Source organism: Lonchura striata, chromosome 2, assembly GCF_046129695.1.
Source record: "Lonchura striata isolate bLonStr1 chromosome 2, bLonStr1.mat, whole genome shotgun sequence".
Lineage (NCBI taxonomy): Eukaryota > Metazoa > Chordata > Aves > Passeriformes > Estrildidae > Lonchura > Lonchura striata.
Window position 1 is genome coordinate 28,993,079 of NC_134604.1, and position 23,256 is coordinate 29,016,334.

The 23,256-nt window shown below is 38.4% G+C and overlaps 1 protein-coding gene across 2 annotated transcripts in view; it reads right to left on the reverse strand.

Moving 5' to 3' along the window:
• The window catches only part of MAN1A2 (mannosidase alpha class 1A member 2), a 129,860-nt gene that overhangs the window by 27,306 nt on the left and 79,298 nt on the right, over positions 1 to 23,256 (reverse strand). For both annotated transcript variants that reach the window (XM_021549098.3, XM_021549099.3), the window contains exons 6-8: positions 15,873 to 15,967; positions 14,369 to 14,492; positions 13,865 to 13,958 (exon numbers count right to left, since the gene is read on the reverse strand). In XM_021549098.3, coding sequence (XP_021404773.1) covers positions 13,865 to 13,958; positions 14,369 to 14,492; positions 15,873 to 15,967 — 313 coding nt within the window. The remainder of the gene's footprint in view (positions 1 to 13,864; positions 13,959 to 14,368; positions 14,493 to 15,872; positions 15,968 to 23,256) is intronic.

Sequence of the window (23,256 nt, forward strand, 5' to 3'; positions counted from 1 at the left end):
TGATAAAAGACCTATACTCAGTAACATACTGTGTCTCAGCTAATATACTGAAGACCAGATCTACCTCTTTCTCACAGACTGAGAGGGGGACCTTCTTTTAAAACCTCATACCACCATTATTAATATTCTTAAAGATAATTTCATTCCAAATGATCTTATTGGTATCAGCTACCCATGAGCTCACTTCTGACACAGTCTCCCAGACAAGAAGCAGGTCAGCACTAAGCCCCAGCACCAGGCAGGAGGTCAGACAGTGTCACACATCTCACTGAAATGCCACTGGACCTCAGCCCCAGAGAGAAGGGAGGGTCTGCAGAGCTCTGGTGATTTGTTCTCTGTAAGCGAAACTGTTTCTTTACAAATATAGGGAGACAAATAAACAGTTCTTTTACCACAAACAGCTCCTCAAGGCTTGGACAACAAGGTTCCCCCTCCTCAGTGAGGCACTGAGACAGATCTGGCTGTTCTTTCTCTTCAGGACTAATTTTTGGGGACAGTTGTAGATACCAGGGATACAATGCATTCACACAGCTCGTCCTCATTTGTCATTCCCAGACCTACCTAATATCTGTAAATAACTTCCTCCACAGCAAGCCAATTTCCACATGAATGGCAGTGGTTCCCAAGAATACAGTTATGGCCACAGACTGCAAGTTACCAACATGTGCCACTTCCTTTTGTTTACAGGGAAAGTTTGGTTCAGTGAGCATGTTTCCCACAACTGACAGCCCCCTAAAGATAACATTAATAATGAAGCCTGTTCTAATGAAGGTCTACCTGCTCTCTAGAGCAAACTTAAGATGTGCAAATTATTTTTAAGCAGATGGCTTTAAGTAGTTAACAGCAGCTTAATGAGGCAAATTAAAAACAGTTCATGATTTGCTAAACCCTCTCTTGCTTTGTGCCTTAATTGTTCAATTGTCATTTCTTGGCAAGGAGCAAGAATAAATAAAGAAGTCAGGCATTGTATTAAGGGCAGAACTGATGCTGCAGTCCCCAACACCTGAGGGTGAGGCTTCCTGCTAGCCAGGAGCAGAGGGGATGGAGCCACTGCCCCTCCCTGACCCCAGGGCACATCTGCCCTGGGCAGAAAGCTTCTGCATGGCTCACTGCACACGGAATAAAAAAGATGAAATACAATACCGAGCAGAGGTATGTTCAGCATGCACAGGCTGCCCTGCTGGAAAGCAAGACCGTGAGATAACACTGGAGCAGTGCAGAAGCATAAACGGGTGGAGATGAGGATCAACTATGCCCATAGTATTTTTAATTCAAAAATTGTAACTACTTCACTGATTCAGTATTTTAAACTAGAGAACAACCAAGCAAAAAATCATTAATTTGGCTATTTGTAAACTCAAATCTCGGAACTGTAATCATTACTTTTGAAATTAAAATAAAGCAAAACTCACTAAAAGCTGCACTATACTCAGCAGACTGGAAATGCCAAGATAAACAAACCACTGATTCATTTCAACCAAGAACAGTAGTACAGAATCACTTTAAAACAAAAGAGGGAAGCAATAAAAAGGGAGGCAGATCTTCCTCAAGGATCACAAACTGACCAAGTGCTATTGTAATATATCAGAGAAGGAGTTCAAGAGTGGAAAAGTTAAGTGACCAAGGAGGGGGTAGCAAAGTGATTAAGCTAATACTGACTTTCTTTAAGAAACCCACATACCCTACCACCATTAGTTGTTCTGGCCCTCTTTCTCTGTGCAGGAAACTTCCAAAGAATTGTTTTTCTGTTTGTCTTCAGTCTGGCTCTGATTAAATTTCAGTTCAATCTTTACTTCATGTAGCTGGACTTACAGCTCCTCAGCTGCTCTAAATAGGTGCAAGCTCCCTTTTTAAGCCTTTAATCCAGAAAGCAGAGGCCCTGGAAATTGCAGCTGCTGCAATTCACAGCAGAAATTCAACCTAAGGATGTCATAAGCCATAGTGTTTGGCTTAAAAGTGCAAACACACTTGTAAATTAACTGCAGCAAAGGCAGCCCTAGCAAAGGGATATGGAGGTGCAATTTATAGTTAGATATAAACTATGTATTACTAAGGTACACATTCCCAGCATGAGAATTTGTCTAAAAACATTCAGAGTGTCATGTAACAGAACCAGATTTGAAGAATGTAAGTTAAGCATTTATCAATTGGGAGGTAGCTAACCAGACACTGCTTCCCATTCTACTGTCTGGTGCCACAACAGTACCCAGCAACATGAACCACTCGCTCAGCTCCTCCCCACCTGGGGGTGCCTGAGCACGCCTGCTCAGCACACACAGCCCTGCAGAATGGAGCAGCTGAACTCCAAAAACTCCAGATGGAGAAACTAGATGTGAATATTTTCACAAGGCTTGGAAAAATATGGATGGTTCTTGAGTTCCTTAACTGTACTCTTTGAAAAAACAAACTTTAATCTGAGTAGAATCATGTTCCATTTCTAGTTTCATTTAGAAATGGCCAAAGCATTTTTGTTTAAATTGTTTAAAGAAACCCCAAGAGAACAGCTTGAGGCATACAGAATATTCCAGTTGGAAGAACTGAAGTCTGGTAGCTACAAGAAACTGAAAACACAATCACTTAATGGAAAGAATTAAGCAATCTTAATTATAAGTGCTACCAGTTTCTCATATAATAAAATTAAGCAAAATTACTTCCTAGATCTGTAGGGACTATCAAACTAAAGATTAAAAACAATTAAACTTGCACAATTCAAGTGAGTCCAAAGACAATAGAAATACTTTGAAACAGACCAGCAAATATAACGAGCCAACTAACATACATATTTAGGTAACTAGTGTTCTTAGAATCAAAACACTTCTTCAGACTGAATGTGATTTATGATTCTGTAATGTCAAAGGAGTATCCTAATTTGGTATCTTACAACAGACTGTACTTTCACTCTCAGGAATTCACAGCTGGAACAAATATTTTCTTTTTTCTTTTTTTTTTTATTCAAACTTTCCTGAAACATCAAAACATTCCAGCTATTATTTATAATTCTGGAAAGATTTAGGTCATCTCTCAGAAGACATTTTAAGAATTAAACACCAATCAACTAAATACATCAAGACCCCATACTAAAATTAGAAGCATATTAAATCCTTATGTCAGTGTGTTTACTGAGAATCTTTCTATCACCTGAAGTTGTCTTTCCAAGGTTATTACACTCACCCACAGAGCCACCCAAATGAAGCACACCTGCCTCTCAGCCAAGTTTGGAGTCACTGTAAATCCCAGCTGTGTGGGCAGCTTTAATGAAGCCTCTGGGATTCGCAGTGGATTGATGGGAAGTCACCTGCACGCTTGTCTCTGATGACTTTTTTTAATTGACAAGGTGGCTGTGAAAGAGCTAAAAGGGGTAACATCACCTGTTGCAAACAATACTGCTGTAGGTATGCACCTAAAACCCAAAGAGTCTCTTCTGAATAAGAGTTCATTCATAGGGGGATTGACAAATTCTTAAGGTCGTTACACCCTTTAGTTTATTCACCTTAATCTTCCTTGAAGATCTGGATTCTCCTCTTGAAGATTATAAACAAGAACATGGGAGAGGGAAATCTTTATTAGATTAAATCTAGTCCAACACTCATCTGTACCAAATCAGCTGACAAAACCATTATCAAAAACATCACCCTTCAAGTTGTATCAAGACATGGAAGTTTATATATTTACATACATATATATATATGTATCTCCCACATGGAAGCTGATAGTCAAAAGTGATTCTAAGGAGCAAGGAAAGACACTCCCTGTTTTTGATGTACTTTTGGATTATATCACATGCAATATAAACCCAGGCTACTCTGACTGTTTCTTTTTCCTAAACTTTAGTCTATGTAGCTCTTATTTTTCTTCTCATGAGAGATGCCTGAAATGGCATACTCAGCCACCTGAAGTTTTGATCACTCTGTAAGTGCTGGGACATTGTGCTGATTATAAGACTTTCAGTCCGTGCTCTGTGACTGAGACTGAGCTACCATACCATATGTGGGCTGCATTCATCACCACTCCTCTCTTACTTGACTATGTATGTCATATGGGATCATATCTGCAAAATCACACAGATCTTCAAGTAAAGATGGTCTTTTAGCTTGCTGCTACAAGGACAGTCCAACTCCCAGTGGAACTTCAGGATTAAAAGAAGCCATTGGTAAGATACATTCAATGTTCACTGAACAGAACTATAGACCCTCTTTTCTCAATGTCACCAAACTGGAAATGTTTTTCACGTGACCACCAGCAGGTCATCTACACATAGAATATGAAGTCTCACATATTGAAGACAGAATAAAAAGAAACAGATGTCAGATGTGACAACAGATGTGTCATCCAAATTTACCAATCATCTAGAGAGCATCAATAGAAACATTTAAGTGCACAGCCTCCAACACATTACAGAGAATGGATAAAATAAATCCAAGGAAGTTTCATAAGGTTGTAACAAGTTTTAACTGGATTTTGATAGGCTTCCCTTTCACAAGAATCTAATAAGTCAAGAATGGTTCAAAAATGCAGCTTTAGGCATAAAATTATCAAAGAAATAATAAGATTCCACAGGAAATCAAACTAAAAACTCACAGAGGTGTCAAAGGATAACTTTTTACTTCCCAATCATTTTAAGTCAATGTCTTCAAAGTCATCAGTGTAAACTCTCAAAAATAACAGGCAGTACTCTAAAGATGCCAGACTTCTCTAATACAGATGGATTTACTGAATTCACAGTAAATGACAAAGATGAGAAAGACAAATGGAAAAGCAGCTGTGGGACAAATCACAAATTCTAGATATTGATGCACTCCCCACTGAGATCATGCTCTAAAAGTATAGCTTGGTGGTAGAGCAAAATGAAATATCCATCTCTTTGCCTAGCAATGTATGCAAGCATTCTCATAACCCAAAGTTATACCATATCCAAATCCTTTCTTTAGGAATTATTTATAGACACTCCTTTTCAAATGCATAATTCATATACATGTTTAACCTTCCAATAACACTAGAATCTTTAACACACTAAACAAAGGTTTTATTTGTTCACCTTTTTCAGCATCTTGCTCAGCAGACCAGCAAAGTGTCTTATAACCTTGTATAGTCTTATAAAAGCATATTCCCTGTAATGCACAGTTCTGTTGCATTTCATTAAAATAAAGTTTTAACAGATGATCTTGCTCTTGGCTTCTAATGAATAAACAAATTTGAATGCATTTTTTTCTTGGAACACAGCTAATTACATTTGCACAAGATTGTAAAGCAAAAGTGCAAGGGGAATTCCCCAGCAGAGATTACACAGATTATCTTTTATTCAAAACACATGCATGTTCCTAAGGACAGAACAACACAAAATAAATTGGAGAGCAAAATTAAGGACACCTGCCAAGATAGCAAAAGAAATTAAACTGCAAAGAACCACCCACACCATTTCATATGCAACAGCATGCTTACTACTGGAAGTCTACAAATAATGCAGTAATTTTATTTGTTTATAATGCAATAAACCGAAAACAGATTTCAAATAGAAAAACCTGTGTAAATAAATGCTGACACGAATGTCCAGACTATCACATACATCACATATTTCTATAAATGACGTTCAAAACAGGAATTAAAAATACAAATTTACTTGCTAAATCAAATAAATGTGAAAAAATGCAGTCAGGTTGGAACTACTCTATGTGTACTTTTATAATATGCCATTACTTTACTTCTGTATCATTTCTATTTAAGAGAGAGAAAATATTTTCCTTATGCTGAAGGGGAAAAATAATCATCTTTGAGTTAAAGTATTAGAAATTATTATTCACAAGTCCAAATAGAAAGCAGTTATCTGATGAGTTTTGGAAAATACTTTAGAACATACAAGGCTTATTTGACCCAATTCCCTTTGCTTCCTTTAAGGTTATGGAAATGTTTTCCCAGAACTTGACATTACATTTCATAGTTTTATTTTTCCTGACTCATGACATTCCTAGTTTCTTTAAAGAAGGTACAGGTATTAATATAATAATTTAAGATATTCCTTGTGCTAAGCAAGGTATATAGTAAATAAATAAGGGTAGGAGAGAGAATGTATAATATCATCACAGTTAAAGGAGATGATGAGTAGCTTCAGCTGGCAAAGACAGGTTTTCCAATACTAGCATCTTTGCACTATCTCTAACTACACTTTCAACCTGTTAATTTATTCCATAATTATATTTTTATCTGAAATATGTATCTGCAGTATTTATTTAATCTTTTCAAAGACTACTTCATTCTTCAGTATTATTCACTTCACCTTGCCATCTGCAAGGGTTTTCATCTCCCAGAGGCAGGTGTGAAGACTGAAAGGGTTTCTTTTGCTTAATTTTAAAAATTAAAGGCCCAATAACTGATAAATAAATCAAGATCTGGATTTCTATCTCTGTAGCGCCCTTGAAAGTTTGCATTTTAGAGAGCCACTCTCCCTATGGATCAGGTAGAGCTCACACTGTCAGGGCAATACCCTTCAGCTGACATGATGATTTTTCTCAGTGTTTGCATTCTCACAAGGGGATGCACAGACTCTGACAGCACCTTCTTCATCAAAAAGGGTCTGCAGATCATGGGGGCTGGGAGAGCTGGGTGGCAGGGATCAGAGGCTGATGGTGGGTCCCAGGGCCCTAGAAACTGAAAACAGTTTTTGTGTGTTTGTTTTTGTGAATTTAATCCTGAGTGCATCATTAGCAATCTCCCAGATGGACAGTAGGAGACCTGCTGATCTGAAAAGACCCAAGCTCTGTGCTGATAGCTGCACAGGGTCAGGGCACAAGCACGGGTACTGGACTGAGAGCCTCTGCTGGTATTTGAAGGGTCCATGAGCATGAGGACACTTGTGAAGGGTGCAAGCCTGTGCATCTATTTGACAGTGAACATAAGGAGGAGGATCAAAGCCTGGCTACCTGTAGCATGTTGCAGGTGAGTTGTGGCAGGACTATACAGGGGTGCTGCAAAGGTAGGGCTGTTGGAGGCTCTCTGTGTGGGCAGCTGCAGTAGTGTCCTCTTAATGCACCTCTAGAATATGTCCTGACTGCACATGGGAACTTCAGCAGTCACATCCATCAGACAGGGATGGAGACACTTGGACCTGGCTGGCCTTCAAGAGCTAGGAAGGAGGAATCCCCAGGTCTTGGAGTCTGCTAAATAAAGTGGTTTTATTACCATCTTTAACCATGTTATATACATTAACATCAAATTTATTTTCACTGTTCCTTTAAATTTTGAAAAATAAATATAGACAGATGGTGCTGTGTATTTGATAAAGTATCATAATACAAATGAAAATACATAGGATGCATTGCTCATGGTTTGTCTATTACCTGCAAGAGTTTAAATGAAGCAGTTTGCTTAATTACTTTGCTCGGCCCTAGGGCATTAGCCTCAAACCAGCTGTACAGGCAGGCATAAAAAACCTGGAATATTTGTCCACTATTTCCATTTAAATGACAGTAATTTAAAGTTTTTTTCCAATGTTTGAAAATTGCACCATTTTAAAAGAAGTGTAAATCCAACACAAATAAATTAAATCTACAGATGCATCTCCAAGTAGCATTTTAAATTTAAAAGTACTTGGTTTAATTTAAGCAGTTATTGTTGAAAATTTAAGACCACCCGAAGGAAATGCAGTATGCACATCCATAAAGATATTTGCTTAAGTTTATTTGAAGGCCAGTCTACAGCACAACAGACTGGGAAATAGAGGATATAAACATCTCCCATTTGGCCACCCGGGCTGTACCTCTACCTATTCTGTAGTAACAGGTGCAGGAAGCTGCAAGAAAGTGAGAACATCACCAGAGAGGGCTAAGGTAGTGTAACAGGCTAAATACCTGTGTGAATCTTCTTATTGTCTTTAAAGGATACCTATCATTTTGACAAGGAAGACACCATTTAAATTTAGTACATTTAATACTCTTATCACATGTGATCAATATTACACTGTCAATGTGATACTTATAAAGATGATGACAGGATCCCCCACTGGACTTTCAACCTGAACTACTTGCAAGTCTGAGTAAGGGGCTTGTTTTCTGTAAGGAGACATGAATAAAGCAACAGAGAATAGACTGCAACCTGAATGTTCATCACATCAGCATTTGGTGGTGACAAATTCGGTGTCTGCTGCTACATTCCTATTAGCAATGCTCAGCTCATGCACTGTAAATTCACATGCTAGCTTACTTCACAGCAATTTGTTAATGTGCCCACATATCACTAAAGTGAAATAAACATATAAGATTAATACAGAATGACATTTCTGCTTATTTTTTTTTTTGAATATGGAAGCCAAATTTGGCCTAAACCCCAAATTTAGTTAAAGTGACAACTCTCTTAGTAACCAATCTAGGTAACTCCATAGGTACCCCAGATGCAGGAAATGAGATTTGATGTTAAGAGAGAGTTCCCCTTCAATAACACTCTTACTTGCAAGAGATGTTAGAACCAGAAGAAATCAAGTAGTTTATTTTCAGTGTTGGAAAGCAAAAAGGAAGAATGCCCAATTTACAGAAATGTGCAAACACGATGTGCATACCCTGACTTTGCAATAACACACAGATTTGGCATTTCTTTTGTTATTGCCCTTCTAGTTGGTATTCTCATCTAACATGTTTGCAAATGCAAACTAAATTTTTTCAACATATTTTAATTTTTTAAGAAATCATTTTTCTTCACTACCAATCAATTTCCGTAATTTTGAAATCCCAGCTTTTATATCAACTTTCTATTACATTTGCTTAGGAGGCTTCTCTAGAAAGCACTGTTACTGCTTTTGAAAATAATCTAAATTCAAAGTTCTGATGCTCACACCAATCTAACTACACACCATGTGTAAATGAAAAGCTAACAAAATCAACTAAAGGTTAATGTGAGAGGTTAGAAAATCCTTCCTGATAGCTATTTTCTTTTCAGTCTTACAGAAACTGAAACCTCAATGCAGAATAACTTGTTCCTACTGGACCATCACCCTAACCCATAGGTAAAATTGGACTCTGTCAACATTCCTGTAGGCATTATAGCTCTACCTTCTAGCAAATGGCCAAGTGAGCTGACAAATACTAAGCTAAACCCATTCAAAAGACACCTGTCATGACGCCCATGCTGCAATAATACCTGCACATTATAAACTTAACCCCAAATATTTAGCTATCATTTCCCTCCTCCTGGGTATAATGAAGCCCCTTGCTGCTACACAGCATTAAGTGTCCAGTTGTATTACAAAGCATTTGCATTGGAGAGGACAGGGATTTAGCAATGACCAGTAAGCCATTCATTCAGCAGTTTTTAGGATTGGGGTTTACAGCATTCAAGTGGAAAGAAATTATGGGATGAAGCAGTAGTCCCTGCTCAGTCCTGCCTGCTGTGGCTTCAGACCCTGGCTGCTGCTGCTTTTTCATTGAGGCAGGCAGTAAAAAAAAAAAAGAAGTAATCTGTCACCCTTCTTCAAGGGCTACATCAAGTGCATTAAATGCAAATGAAAATTTACATTAATTAAATTGTAAGCACTTCAAAGACATGCCTATAGATTAATGCCACACTGACATAATGATTTGACTCATCTCTATAACTTGCTAAGAACCTGGAAGCAATGGTCACATCTTTCTTGATGAAATCATTATTGCTAATTGACTGGTAAGTTACTTCATTGGTTATAACTGTTCAGGCACTTGTAACAGACACGTTGACTGGTTTGAATGAAAGCATACGTCTTTGTAAGCTCCAGCAGACAAACAAGTGAAAAAGGTGGTCTGCACATGTCAGGGCAGTGTCCCCAGCAGTGAAACTGCAGAACATGCTATTTATACTGAGATCAAAAGGCCTGCACTCTGATAAATCAAACCCCAGCAGAAATGACTCACTGAACCCTGCACCCCCACATCAGAAGGATGTCAACAAGATTACAGCACGTCACATACACCGCTCCCCTTCTCCTGACCCAAGCAGAGTACAGACCACATTTTGAACCTACATTTAAACAAGACAAACCAGACAAGACACAGCAACATGGCCTAACATCTATGGAGGCTAAGAAATATTCTGAGGCACAGAAAAACCCCATAACAATTGCTGAAAGACCTTTACAAAAGCTAGCTCATCACCATTCACGAACCCTAGATATGCAAAGAGGACTGGGGGGCCAGTGTACCTTTGGTTAAAACCCACAAAATTAGGGTGTGCCTAGGCTCCTAGTGGAAACAGCTTTGAGAAGGTATCAAAATACTCTAATGAGTATTAAGGTAGAAAGTACCAAGAACTTTCCACAAGGTTTTGCTTGCAAGTAGAGCTGGATCCAGATTACAGCCCTATGGGGCCACACCAAAGCCAGAGAAAATGATACTTCCCTTTTCTTCCACAGTCTTGCAACAGGAATTTTCTTTAAATAGTCCAGTTTACCTATCAGCTTGTTGGAACAAAACAGCAATACTTCCAGAAGGGTACGATTTTTCTTCTAGTCAAATACTGTAAATTTTTTCTTTAAAAAAATAAATTAAAAGGCAAAGACAAAATATAACTGCTGAGAAAACTTGACCTAAATTAATTCTTCCACTGTATATCTTGTCTAATACTAAGAATCAACTGGTAGTAATAGCATTAATTGGTCTGACTACTAAGGTCCCATCACCACTGATGTTATTATTACTTTGAATAAAGGTACTCACCACTAGAATGAAGGGTACAGAAATAGAAAAATCAACCCACCACTAGAAAGATGCTATGTTACAGCTATAACCTATAGTTCTTCAGCAGTGCATTTAGGTATGTATTTATGCTTATTTATTTTATCTATTTCACACCCCTCATGACTTAGTTGGAATACTGTACAGATTAACAAGAAAAACCAACTAACTAGAATTGAACCAAAAAAAGTCTAAGCGGAGAAAAAATTCTTGAAAGGAAGAAAGAAAAAAAAGAAAGGAAAGCAACACTAGAAAGGTCAGAGTGAAGTTACTTGTATCTAGGCAAATAAAGTGTTCTGAAATAATTTTCAGAAACTCTGCAGAAAGTACTTTGTACAAGGTAAGATGCATCAAACTAAAGGTTACAGCAAAGATGAAAAGGGCAGCTTTCCCAGAAATTGGAAAAAGAAAAGTTATGCTTTGATACTCTTTCCATTGTCTCAGTCTTTCCAGCACAAAGGTATATAACAAGCCAAATACAATCTTCTTTGAAATTACCTTCTGAGGGGAACATAAAAGCCTTGCCTGCCTGTAATACCAACCATGGGACTCAAGCCAGGAACAGTGTAGAGGACTTAGACACGAGTCCTCTAGTGAATTGGGATGTTGTGTGTGAAGGCATCACCCTTACTTGACTTACTCATGAATAGCAGGACACAACCTCTGCATGGGAGAAAGGAACTCCTGCCTAAGCCTCAGCTACTCCATCCCTCCATCCCATCTGCTCAGTGTTTCAGACAACATGCTCCTTTACTGTAACTTCTTAAATTTTTGCAAGTAGATGCACTGAAGAGTGATCTACCAGGGATACAACAGAGACATTTTCTCATGATTCCAGATTTGTGACAGGAAATGCAGGATTATGGATTCTTGCTATTTAGTCTCCACAAAATCAGTATTTGGTTTACAAATGCTGTTTTGTCCTAGTTTCAGCCAGGACAGCATTAATTTTTTAGATTAGCCGGGAGGGGGCATGGCTAGACCCCAATGTTGTTCAATACCATCTCAGGTCATTTCCAGAGGCAGGGAAAACAACTCCTCTCGGGAGAAGGGCATCCTTTCTGGTCAGGGAGAAGAAACTGGCTGCAAAGAACAGATCTTCTATGTAAACAGTTTTTTTTCCTTATACCTTTTATTATTAATATTGCTGCAGTTACTGTTCATTTTCTTATCTCACTGTTGTTTCCAGTAAATTGTTCTTATCTCAACCAATGATCTTTTGTGCTTCCAACAGGAGGCAGGCAGAGGGTGAGTGAGCAGCAGGTGTGGTTTTAGGGAACTACTAAATTGGACACTACCACCCTAAGCCATTACATTGTTGCACTGGGAAAATCCTAGAAATATTACCAGAATATCTGAATATGCACTTGGAACCTTACTTGCTCAAAAAAAAACCCCAAACATCAATAACCAAATTCCAGGAAATAAATTTAGGATTCAAGATCAGCATAGAAAAATTAAAGGCTTTAAGAATTTGTATTTATTTTTATCCTCAGAACGTAAATCTCAGTTTCTAATCCTAAACTTGAATCCCAAATGTATTATCTTGCAAAATCCATTTAATAGTATATTTGAGCTCCACCAAACTTCTGCAAAGTTAAACTTTTCACTGTATGTTTATTTTTAGTGATGATGAGTATTTTATTGCCAAGAGATACTAATTCTGTGCATTGTTATTACAAGGAAGCTGGAGAGGGACTTTTTACAAGGGCATGTAGTGACAGAACAAGGGGAGATGGATTCAAAGTGAGAGTAGGTTTAAATTAGATATTAGAAAGAAATTCTTTACTGTGGAGGTGAATTGCCCAGAGAAGCTGAGTATGTCCAATCCCTAGAAGTGTTCAAGGCCAGGTTAGAGTCTTTGAGCAACCCAGTGGAAGGTGCCCCTGCCCACAGCAGGGGGGTTGGAACTAGATGATCTTTACTGCTCCTTCCAACCCAAGGCATTCCATGATTCTATGAAAAAGCCTCTAAAGGATCCTGGTGATATGTCACATCAGACTACTTTTGATAAAACCAGCACAAGCAGATGGTTAGGAATAAAAAAAAAAAGCAATACAAAAAATTGTTTCAAAGCAAAAATACAAAATTGTCTTTTGAATAAATAATGCCAGAGTATTTGTATTTGCATATTTTCTTATTTCTGAATATGTTGTTAAAATTTATCAGAAGAATTTGTCCCATCAATCCATTCGCCCATCTCAGATGGTTTCATGATTCACTCAAAGATATGTGATGCTTTGGAGAGAATTTTGGCTTTAAAGATGGGATTAGACAAGTATTTCACAATGACTGCAATGACAGCTGTATTCATCTCCCTCACATACCAGATTCAAAGTCAGAAGCAGATTCTCAGTTTGCAAGCCAGAACATGTTCTGCTGGATATTTACAGCCAACCACTGAAATCCCCAAAACCTATCAATGATGTCAAACAGGACAGAAATAGATAATCTTGCGTGTTTTTCCTAAATAGACCTGCATTTATGAAAGAAAAAGAAATAAAACCTTGAAGAAAAAAATTCTCTTTTATCACTGCCACTATCAAAGCACAAAACCACTCAACTTTTTTTGAAAGAACCACTTCAATAAAAGAATCTTGTATGTATTCCTCTCTTGATGTTTTATCTCTCCTCTTACCTTGTCAGCAACAATGCCTGCTTTTTCTTTTCATTCCAAAGCTTTTTTTTTTTTTTAACATCTATAAGGAGGTTCACCATGCCATTTCATATGCCACTAAGGAGATGAATTATGTTTGTAGATGTCAGTGCCTAACACAATTTAACCACCACAAACATGCTTTAATGCACGTCACCTTATAATAATCCACTTAGCAGATGGTTTCCAGAACAAAACCAGGAACAGAATCAAAAAGAGGAAATACTTTCAGCCTTATTCTTTATTACTAAGATTTTATTGACTGATAAACATAAGGATAGGCATCAGATTAAGTAGCAATCTGTTTTCAGAAGGTACCCTAAAAAGTGAGCTCTGTGACTTCAGACAGAGACAGGCAAAGATTCATTACAGGATACCTCAAGTTCAAGCAATCCTTCTGTGTTTTATGTTATCAAGCAATGCTGTTTGTGCTCTACAGAATAAACATTCTGACTGCCAACTCAGCAACAAAGGAAGAAGTAGGGTTCTAATTAGGAATTAATAAAATAAGAATACTTACGCTGACCCCATCGGCCTGTTCTTGGATTCAAATAATTTGGATAAAGTCCATTAGGACGATCCATTTTTTGAAGTAACTTCCGAATGTGCATGACCTAAATTAAATCAAGAATTAGGTTCACCACTAACAACGTTCATCTGCCCTCTGCACATATTTAAATCCAATATTTTTCATTTTTCTTTCATTTTTAGTAGCAAATTTTATTAATCTGAACCACAAGCTTTCCTGAGGGCTTTCTTCAGCTTTGTTTTTGGTTTTAAAGTATGCTTGCATAAACATGCTTAAAAATCATGATTTTTAAAAGTATTCTGAAACAAATAAGAAAACCTATGTTATCATATATTTCTACTTGAAAAATAAATCTATTTGGCAACAGAAATACAAGCATGAAAGTATTTACCTGCTACCAAGAATGGAAGTAGAATTCAATACAGAAAGTACTTCCCCTTTAATGAGATTTATGATAAGAAGTATGATATAAATATTGATTATTTTGAAACTCACCTTGTTGTAATATACAGGGTCCCCTGTCAAATAACTGAGGTGGACAAATTCCATGTGCAGAGTACCAAACTCAGCAAGGATGCTGCTGCCAGCAGAAGCCCAGCCCCAGTTTCGACCAACACCACTGAATTCCAACAAATATGTATAAAGAAAGGAAGAAAACAACAGAAAATTCAGAACTACTGTGCACATTACAACTTCCACAGCCAATTAAGAAAATAACAACAATATTTTAACCCACACTTAAGATTACAGGAGTTGTGATTTGATTGATCAGTTGGTTTGCTGGTTGAATCTTTTTGGAATAAAGATACCATAACCTCATCAACAAAATATAATACCATGAAGTCACTGAAATATGATGACTTAACAATGGGCTCAATTGCAGTTGTTCTTTATTCACTGCATGTTCTTAAGAACAAGAATCAAGGTAAGACAAGTTTTGAAGGTGGCAGCTTTTGCTGCCTTGATCTGCTGTGTTCCCTTTACTTGTGTGGGATGTGCTTCCCTACCTTGTGTCCACATAGGAATATAGGATGTTTACTGTTGGCACAATATACAAGTTCCTCAGCTCACCTAAAGAATCAGCAGAAAGTGTGACATATCTCCTACCTTTTGCACTCAGAGTGAGACCATTTTACTAATCCTAACTCCTAAATTACCTCTGGTTTAATCTAATCTGGGAGTTTTCATCACCTTTCAGGATTGAGTTTTTTAATTTCTGTAGTTAACTATGTATTTCTGAAGATTACTGCTACTTCCTCTCATAAAAAGATTTCATATATGAGTAAGTGTACACACAATCTAGATATACATCCCAATTCAGCTACTGTTTTGGACATAGTGAAAATGTAAAGAATGCCTTGCATCAAAAATGCTCTCAAAATCTGAGAGAAACAAATCCTAGCACTGAGCAAGAAATACAACATACATTAGGCAAGGCAGTTGTTTTCCATGAGGCAATGCAGACCATCTAAGTTCAGTCTGATCTGAACAGTCATCTAAAGGAGCCTCTTCATCTGCATAGATCACAGTTCACTTTAGCACACCAGACCCCAAGCTAAAATGTCAAATGAAATAGTAACTTGAGTCTCATCATCTTCTCAAATGCTAGGAATCTTCTAAAGGTAACATACAGCTCACACAGTACAGAAAACTCAGTAAGTTCAACCATGTCCTGCAAACAATTTTGGTTTTTAACAGATTTTGTAATGACTAAAGAAACAATTATTAAGCTCTAGAGCAACACACAGAATAATATGTTAAGTGTGGTCCAATGGCAAATTGAATGCTTATTGAAGAATCATAAAAATAAAAACAGGATCAAAATGTATTGCAGTTAGTGAGTTAGAATGTGCTGAACTCTATCAAAATGATTCTAACATGCCAGGAATGTCAATTTGTCTGCATTTTCTACAGTTCCACTACTAAGAAAAACTGATATATGCCATTATTAAGTTGGAGGGAGGGGAAGGAACACATTTCACAAAAGAAAACTCATTACCTTTTCAGATTCACCATTGCCCATGGTATACCCGTAGGTGTGTTGAAGGCTGGAAGAAGTTTTCCTGCCAGTTGTACTGCTTTGATCTTGAAAACCTAAGATAGTAGGATCAATTGCAAATAGTTACTAAGTCTGATTTATCTCCAAGAACTGTAAAGACTGAAATTTCCTTGCCCCACCTACCTCTTTGTATTAAAAAAAGCTTTACATTGTAAAAAACATATTAACTTATAATTTTTTTGCTGCTTGTTCACTTTATAACTTTTGGTTAGATTTGTACATGAAAAGCAAACTTGTCATTTTGATTTCTTTCCTTCCAGGCTCCCCAGCAACAGTTCTTAGATTGCTATTACAGAAGAATATCAGGTCTCCTCCCACCACCCTCCACCAGTATTAGGAAAATCAAGTACTTTTTAAAACAGTCTTTAAATCATACATTGTATTTTTTAGTTAAAAACCAAGACACAACTCTCCTACCCAAGTATTTTAGCTTTTACAAACTTCCAACCTCTTTTTAATGAGATTAGTGCAGACAGAGTTCCTATTATTTTACGAACATTGTCTATGCAAAACCAGATATGCAGTTTCCTCTAGCTTTTCCTTCATCAATAATGCATATAAAAAATAATTACAGGGCTAATCTTGCCTCTCTAGTCTGATCCCTCACAGAAATTACTGACAGAACAAAATCTCAGTCACTTCTAGTGTTATTTCTACTTTAGAACATAAGTCTGTAATAGCCTTACTCAGAGCCCAACATTTATTAGACAGACAAGCAAATGGGAGGAAGTTCCTTGTAGGCCTTCCTGCAAGCATGTTTTCCAAAGGCGTATTTGGTATAACCCCATGGTATGAATCTGCTTTTACCAGTTAGTTGCTAGCATACATTTTAATTAATGCACTCTCAGTATTCACTACATTTCTGGACAAGTATCTCCTTAAACTGAAGATAACATTATTTACCCATTTGATGCACCATAAAAACCAGTAACAAAAAGAGCTACCACATCCCAGATGTAGTATAGAAACATCATCTCTTTGGTGACCAGCAATGGGACACGAAGAAATCTAATGAAGATGCACAAGGACAATTTCAGATAGAGAAAATGTTCTTCTCTAAGAGACTGGTCAGAGCACCAAGCCTGTCAGAACTCAAGAAAATGTGTAGATGATGCTCTTAGTCACATGGTTCAGTTTTAGCTTGTCCTGAGAGAAGCAGGGGGATGGATTCCCCAGTCCTTAAAGGTCTTTCTAACTTGAGATATTCTACAATTCTATTGTCAACTACCTGACCAGTAATCTGTAATCAAAATGAATAAAATCTTTAAGAAGGACTGCAGCAGCTGATTTGTAAAGTCTGTGGAAAGAAAATGAAGAAATTCTCACTAGAGAAGCAAGCTGAAAAATAAACAATCAGGAATATCCTTATTTTTTATATGAAGGTGGGAAAAAAATCAATATCTTAATGTTTGAGGAAATGACTAGTGAGACATGAAATAAACCAGAAGAAAATATTAAAGATGACATCTAATAGTATTTGATGCAGTGGAGTATGGAGAGATAGAGGTGAATCTGAAAGCAATGAGCCAGGATAAAGTACTTTTAGAGAGGTTCTCCATATGAACTGTAAGATGGGATATGTCTAAACCAAAAAAGGACATACCTAAGCATATGATTTGGTAGAACTGTGAAGCAACAGAGGCAATACAGCTTGAATTATTTTTAGCAAAGAAACTGACAAGAAACAGTCTTTGATAAAACATGCAGGAATTTAGCAGTAAAATTCATATAGCACTTTGACCTTGAATAAAGGACCCATTCTGAATAGGAAGGCATAATATAAGGAAGAGGTATAATACAGGTGAAATCTATGGTAACTGGGGAAAAAAGAAAGCCTTAAGAGAACTAAAACCTCGATCTTGGCCCAGATGCATAAGAACTATCTCATTTGAATGTATAAATAAGCATCAAAAATTCATGTTGAACTTTCAGAATTTTAAGTAGCAGATGGGTCAAGACCAGACAGAACTATCTACTGGGAGTCATCTGGGGGGACTCCCTCTACAGTGCAGGCAAGCTTCAATACCTAATCAAGAACAGAATGATGACTTTCAGTGAAATGGTAAATAGTTTGGAAAGACATTTGTAACATGAATTTGTTTGTCTTCAGCTTTCATATCTTACACCCTCTGAAAGTACTATGCACTATCATATTGTTCATTAATAAAAGATACTGAAACATTAGGGTAAGAATATTCAATGGAAGAACATCCTTAGAAACTTCCTTGCTCAAGCATATTCTTAATGGTTAACTATTTACATTGCCATCCAGCTTTTAATCCGTTTGAAATGTATGGTACCTGAGGAAGTTTTTAGCTATAGTGTATGAAGTAAAGGTTGAGCTGATCTAAATGTGCATGAATCTGAGCAAGACAGTTAAGCAAGGCAATCATGGAGCCATTGCAGCATGAGAGCACCAGCAGGAAGTGCTCATTCAGACAACCATGCTGTTAGCAGTACCTGCCCAAACTGGCTGCAATTAAAGGCACTTTCCTGGCACCTCCATCGGGCTGAGGACCCTTGAGCACCACTGATCTAGCATAAGAAGGGTACAACACTCCCTCTCTATATGCCTCTCATCCAAAACTGAATATACAGAAACAAAAAATTGGTTAAAGGCATTTCTATTACTGTCATCTCAGTCCAATCTCACCGCTACTTCTGCATAAAAAAACAACTGAGTGTTTGGCACAGTGGTTACCTATGCAGGCTGGAGCAAGAACTGGGAGACAACTGCCCAGGATTTTATCAGAGCCAAGTGACCACAAGAGCATTTTTGGGGAGAGGGAGGGAAAAGAAATGTAGCAAGCAGTGGTGAGTGAGGTGTCATTTACGGGAAACTGCAGATGTGTCCAGAGAGTTCTGCTGCACTCATTAAAGTGCCTTCTTTAGCAAGTTTCAAACTTACCATAAGAACAACAGTAAAAGCCTCGGGCTCTAGCTTATAAATAATGTGATGGTATCAGACAACACAGTTACTTATCATGTAATATTTTTACTTTAATTTTTTTTTTAAACTGAGTTGAGCTCATAGATTCTATTTCAGCCCTGGCAGTTCCCTGTTGACAGGCAATGCATTTCAAAAAATACATAGGCAAGAAGAACAGAAGAGAACAAAAATTAATGGCTGCCTTAAAAATAGAGCTCATTAGGAAACAGCAGAAGAATTGGGGTTATTTAGTCTAGATATAAGATGTTCAAGAGAGGACAAGATAATGACTTTGCAGTATATAAAAGGCTAACACAAGTAAAAGAAAATAATATTTTTCCATGGATGTGGAGAACAGAAAATAACACCAAAATGGACCAAGGAAAAGTAAGTCAGTTATTAGGAAACACTTGGATAAGAATAACTACTAATGCAGCATGACTGTGATTACTGCAAAGTCATCACTAAAGCTTTTACAAATGCTCTGTACGACACATACAAAGAATTAGATTATTTAACTTTGCTAAGGAACAGAAAAACAACTGAGAATTACTCAGTTGCCTTGCCACTCTTCCAGCCATGTTGCTGCATTTTGTTTCCACTGCAAGGTTTTGGTAGCGGGGGGGCACAAGGGCGGCTTCTGTGAGAAGCTGCCAGAAGCTTCCCCATGCCTGGCTGAGCCCCAGCCAGCTGGCTCTAAAACAGACTGACCATGGGTCAAGCTGAGCCCATCAGTGATAGTGGTTGAGCCACTGTGATAACATAGTTAAGAATGGGGTTAAAAAACCAACCACAGAACAGCAACTGCAGCCAGAGGAGTGAGAATATGTCATGGAATCAACCCTGCAGACACCAAGGTCAGTGCAGAAGGGAAAGGAGGTGCTCCAGGCATCAGAGAAGAGATCCACCTGCAGCCCATGGAGGTCCATGGGGGAGCAGAGATCCACCTTCAGCCCACGGAGGAGCCCCAGATCAGAGCAGGTGGATCCCCAAAGGAGGCTGTGACCCTGTAGGAAGCCTACAATGGAGCAGGGTCCTCGCAAACCTGTGGCCCTGTGGAGAGAGGAGCCCATGCTGGAGCAGGTTTGCTGGTGGGATTGACAACCTTGTGGGGGACACTCACTGGAGCAGTTTGTGAAAAACTGTGGCTTCTGGGAAGAACTCATGTTGGAGAAGCTCATGGAGGGCTGTCTCCTGTGGGAGGGACCCCATGCTGGAGCAGGGGAGAGTGTGAGGATTCCTCCCCTTGAAGAGGAAGGAGGGGCAGAGATAACACCTAATGCAACCCCATTCCCTGACCCCCATGCTGCTGTGGGGAAGGAGGTAGAGAAAATTGTTAGTGAAATTGGGCCTGTGAAGAAGAGAGGGTAAGGTTTTAAATTTTATTTCCCACTATCAATTAATTACCCCTAGTCGCATCTGTTTTGCCCATGACAGTACTTGGCAAGTGATCTCCCCCTGTCCTTACCTTGACCCATGAGTCTTTCATTGCATTTATTTTTTGTCTCTCCCCTGTACGGTTGAGGAGGGGAGTGGCAGAGCAGTTTTGGTGGGCACCTTGCATCCAGCCAGGGTCAACCCACCAAAGTTCCCAAGTATGAGATGACTTGTGCACATTCTGTACATGCAAGATTAAAATGTTCTGCCTCTCAGGTATGGTATCTACTCTGTAGACACATATAGCACCTTTCATGGATAATGGAGACCATCTATGCCCAAGTTTCTATGTTAGAACAAAGCTACAGGTATTGAACTGATCAGAATCTTCTTAGAAACACCATAACAACAGCACCAAGACATCCTGCTTTGAAGATCCAGAAAGACTGTTATAGGTAAAGGGGTATTAATCCCAAGGTAGCTGGTCTGTCCAGTCCCAAAATACGTACGTCCTTCAGAAAAGTTTTAGAAGCCATTGTAGACTGGGAGAAGTGTCTCCATTCTACATGTCAAAATGTAACATATTAAAGCCTCAATTTACATGGCCTTTACTAGCCTAATACTTCTTTCTGCAAACACTGTAAACCAATGGAAGAATTTTTTCCACCTTTAAAAAACAAATCAAGCTGTTTACAGCTAGGAGAGTGAAAATTGGCAGAAAAAGCAAAATCTAAACCCCAAATCGGATAAGTGGATCCCTCATTAAGATGAAAACAGCAATCAGTATTTACAAACTAGTATGTACAGCAGACCAGCTGTGAGAGCCTGAATAATTTTCATCCATTAAATTGATGCTTAACATATCAAACCTGCCACCCACCCCACAGTATGAAAGCTTGCTCCTGAGCTGATTAATCCAAGCAAAGCCATTAAAACATTCAGCAGAAAAGGGCCTTAAAGATTTCAATAGTTCTTCAAAAGTCTTATTGATGTATCCAGTGACTGCCTAGATGCATGGCTGCAGCTCTCATGTATTATGCTAATACTGCTGTGAGGTGTTCCCTTCCAGCACTGTGAATAGCAAACAGCACCGGATGGCCTCTGTTCCTAACTCTGAGAGCGATGATAGATGTTTTCTACAAATAAGGAATCTCTTTCATTCATGTGCATAAAGCAGCTTTTGAATCATTCTTGTTAAAAAGTAATAAATGCTAGACTTCTCTGAAATCTGATGGCTATAAACTAGTGAGAATCTATGGCCATGCAACGTGGCTGGAGCTGTAGGCTTGATGGCCCCGGATCATTGAAAAGAACATCAGAAAAAACAGACATACTGCACAGGTTCTCAGAAATGTAGTACTTGGTTCACCATCAATACCATTATATTGGTATCAAATCCTGAACACATTTCCTTTCAACACTAAGGATGAAGAGGATGGGGGAGACCTATCAAATTACTAAGTGTAGATTGAAAAACCAGAGCTCTTGACAGCAATACCAGACTCAGACCCTTGAGGAAATTGTGTGGTATTCCTTGGCCCAATCAAGAATAGTTATCTTTCTACCTTCAGAGTTCAATCTGCAGCAGTCAGCTCCTCACTGCCTTTTGGTGGCTAAACACTCATTTAAAGGTCAACTTCTTAGAAAGGACTCTCTGCAAGAGTAAAAATCAAGCAGCATTATCACCAAAAAACAAATTAAGAAAACCAGAAGTAGCTTAATAAGCATTGTGGGTTTGATGACTGTTTACACCTAAGTCTTACTGCATAGGAAAAAGATGTCTGCATGCCAGATAAATAGCTCTAAGATCCTAGATGAATAGCTCTTCGAACACACTTTGCCTCTGTAAAGTTTGGGGGCTTCTAGGTTTTACACTGTTCCTAGGGCATTCTCCCCTGCTAGTGGGGGCCATCTTGCTGCCCAGAAATGGAGAAACAGCTCCCTCTTTACACATCTGCTTCTAGTAATTTTCATGGATGTAATTACAAAGTCATCTTGTGAGATGAGAGAGATGCAGTAAGATTCTGGTAACATTTCAGCTATCATAGTAAGAAATGAGAGTGGGAGAACACTTGAGGTACATTTCATAGATGTTTGTTAGTGATGATTGAAGAGGTATGCCACATCTAGAATTGGTCCCGGAGAATGCAAATCATGTTCATGTGACATTTAGCAAATCAGTTACATACTATACTACCTACAGAGGTGAAATGATGTAGAAATACATAAATTCAACACCACCTCATCAGCACTGTAGGTTTCTTGAGCTGTAGCAGATGTTCAAGGAGGGAAAATTTGCAGATACAGTAAAGACAATGCCATAGCTCAGGTACTATTGCTGTCCTTGGTGAACTGCAATGATTACCAAAGTACTTGATGAACAACACTTAGGATTTCCAAAAGACTGAAACTCTTTAAACAAGCGAAGACTTATGCTGCAAAGGGAATGCTCTATGAATTTACATTATTGTGTGAGAGAAAATAATCAACATGGAAATGAAAAACCTAAACCCATCCCAGCAGTCTAAGATCAGAGTTAAAAAACCAAGAATCAACTTGAATCTGGACTATGGTGACAACTTAAAATGGCTATAATGACAACTTTTTTACTTCCTCCCTTCACATATTTGCACACAATGATGGCATCTCTCCTGAGCCCTTTTTTTCTCCAGGCTGAACAGTCCCATCTCTTTCAGCATTCCCTCAAATGAGAGATAATCCAGTCCTTTAACTATCTTTGTCAGTTCTTTGCTGGACTCTCTCCAGTATGTTCATGTCTCTTGTACTATGGAGCCTAGAACTGGATACAGCAAAGGCTAAGAACTACCTTGCTTGACCTGCTGGCATATTTCCTAATGCATGCCAGGATACCATTCACTTTCTTTACGGCAAGGGCACATTGCTGCACATGGTCAACTTGGTGTCCACCACTTTTCCACAGAGCTGGGTGGTCCTCACAGATAATGGCACCTAGGTTTGTTCATCCCCAGGTGTGGGACTTTACCCTTGCCCTCACTG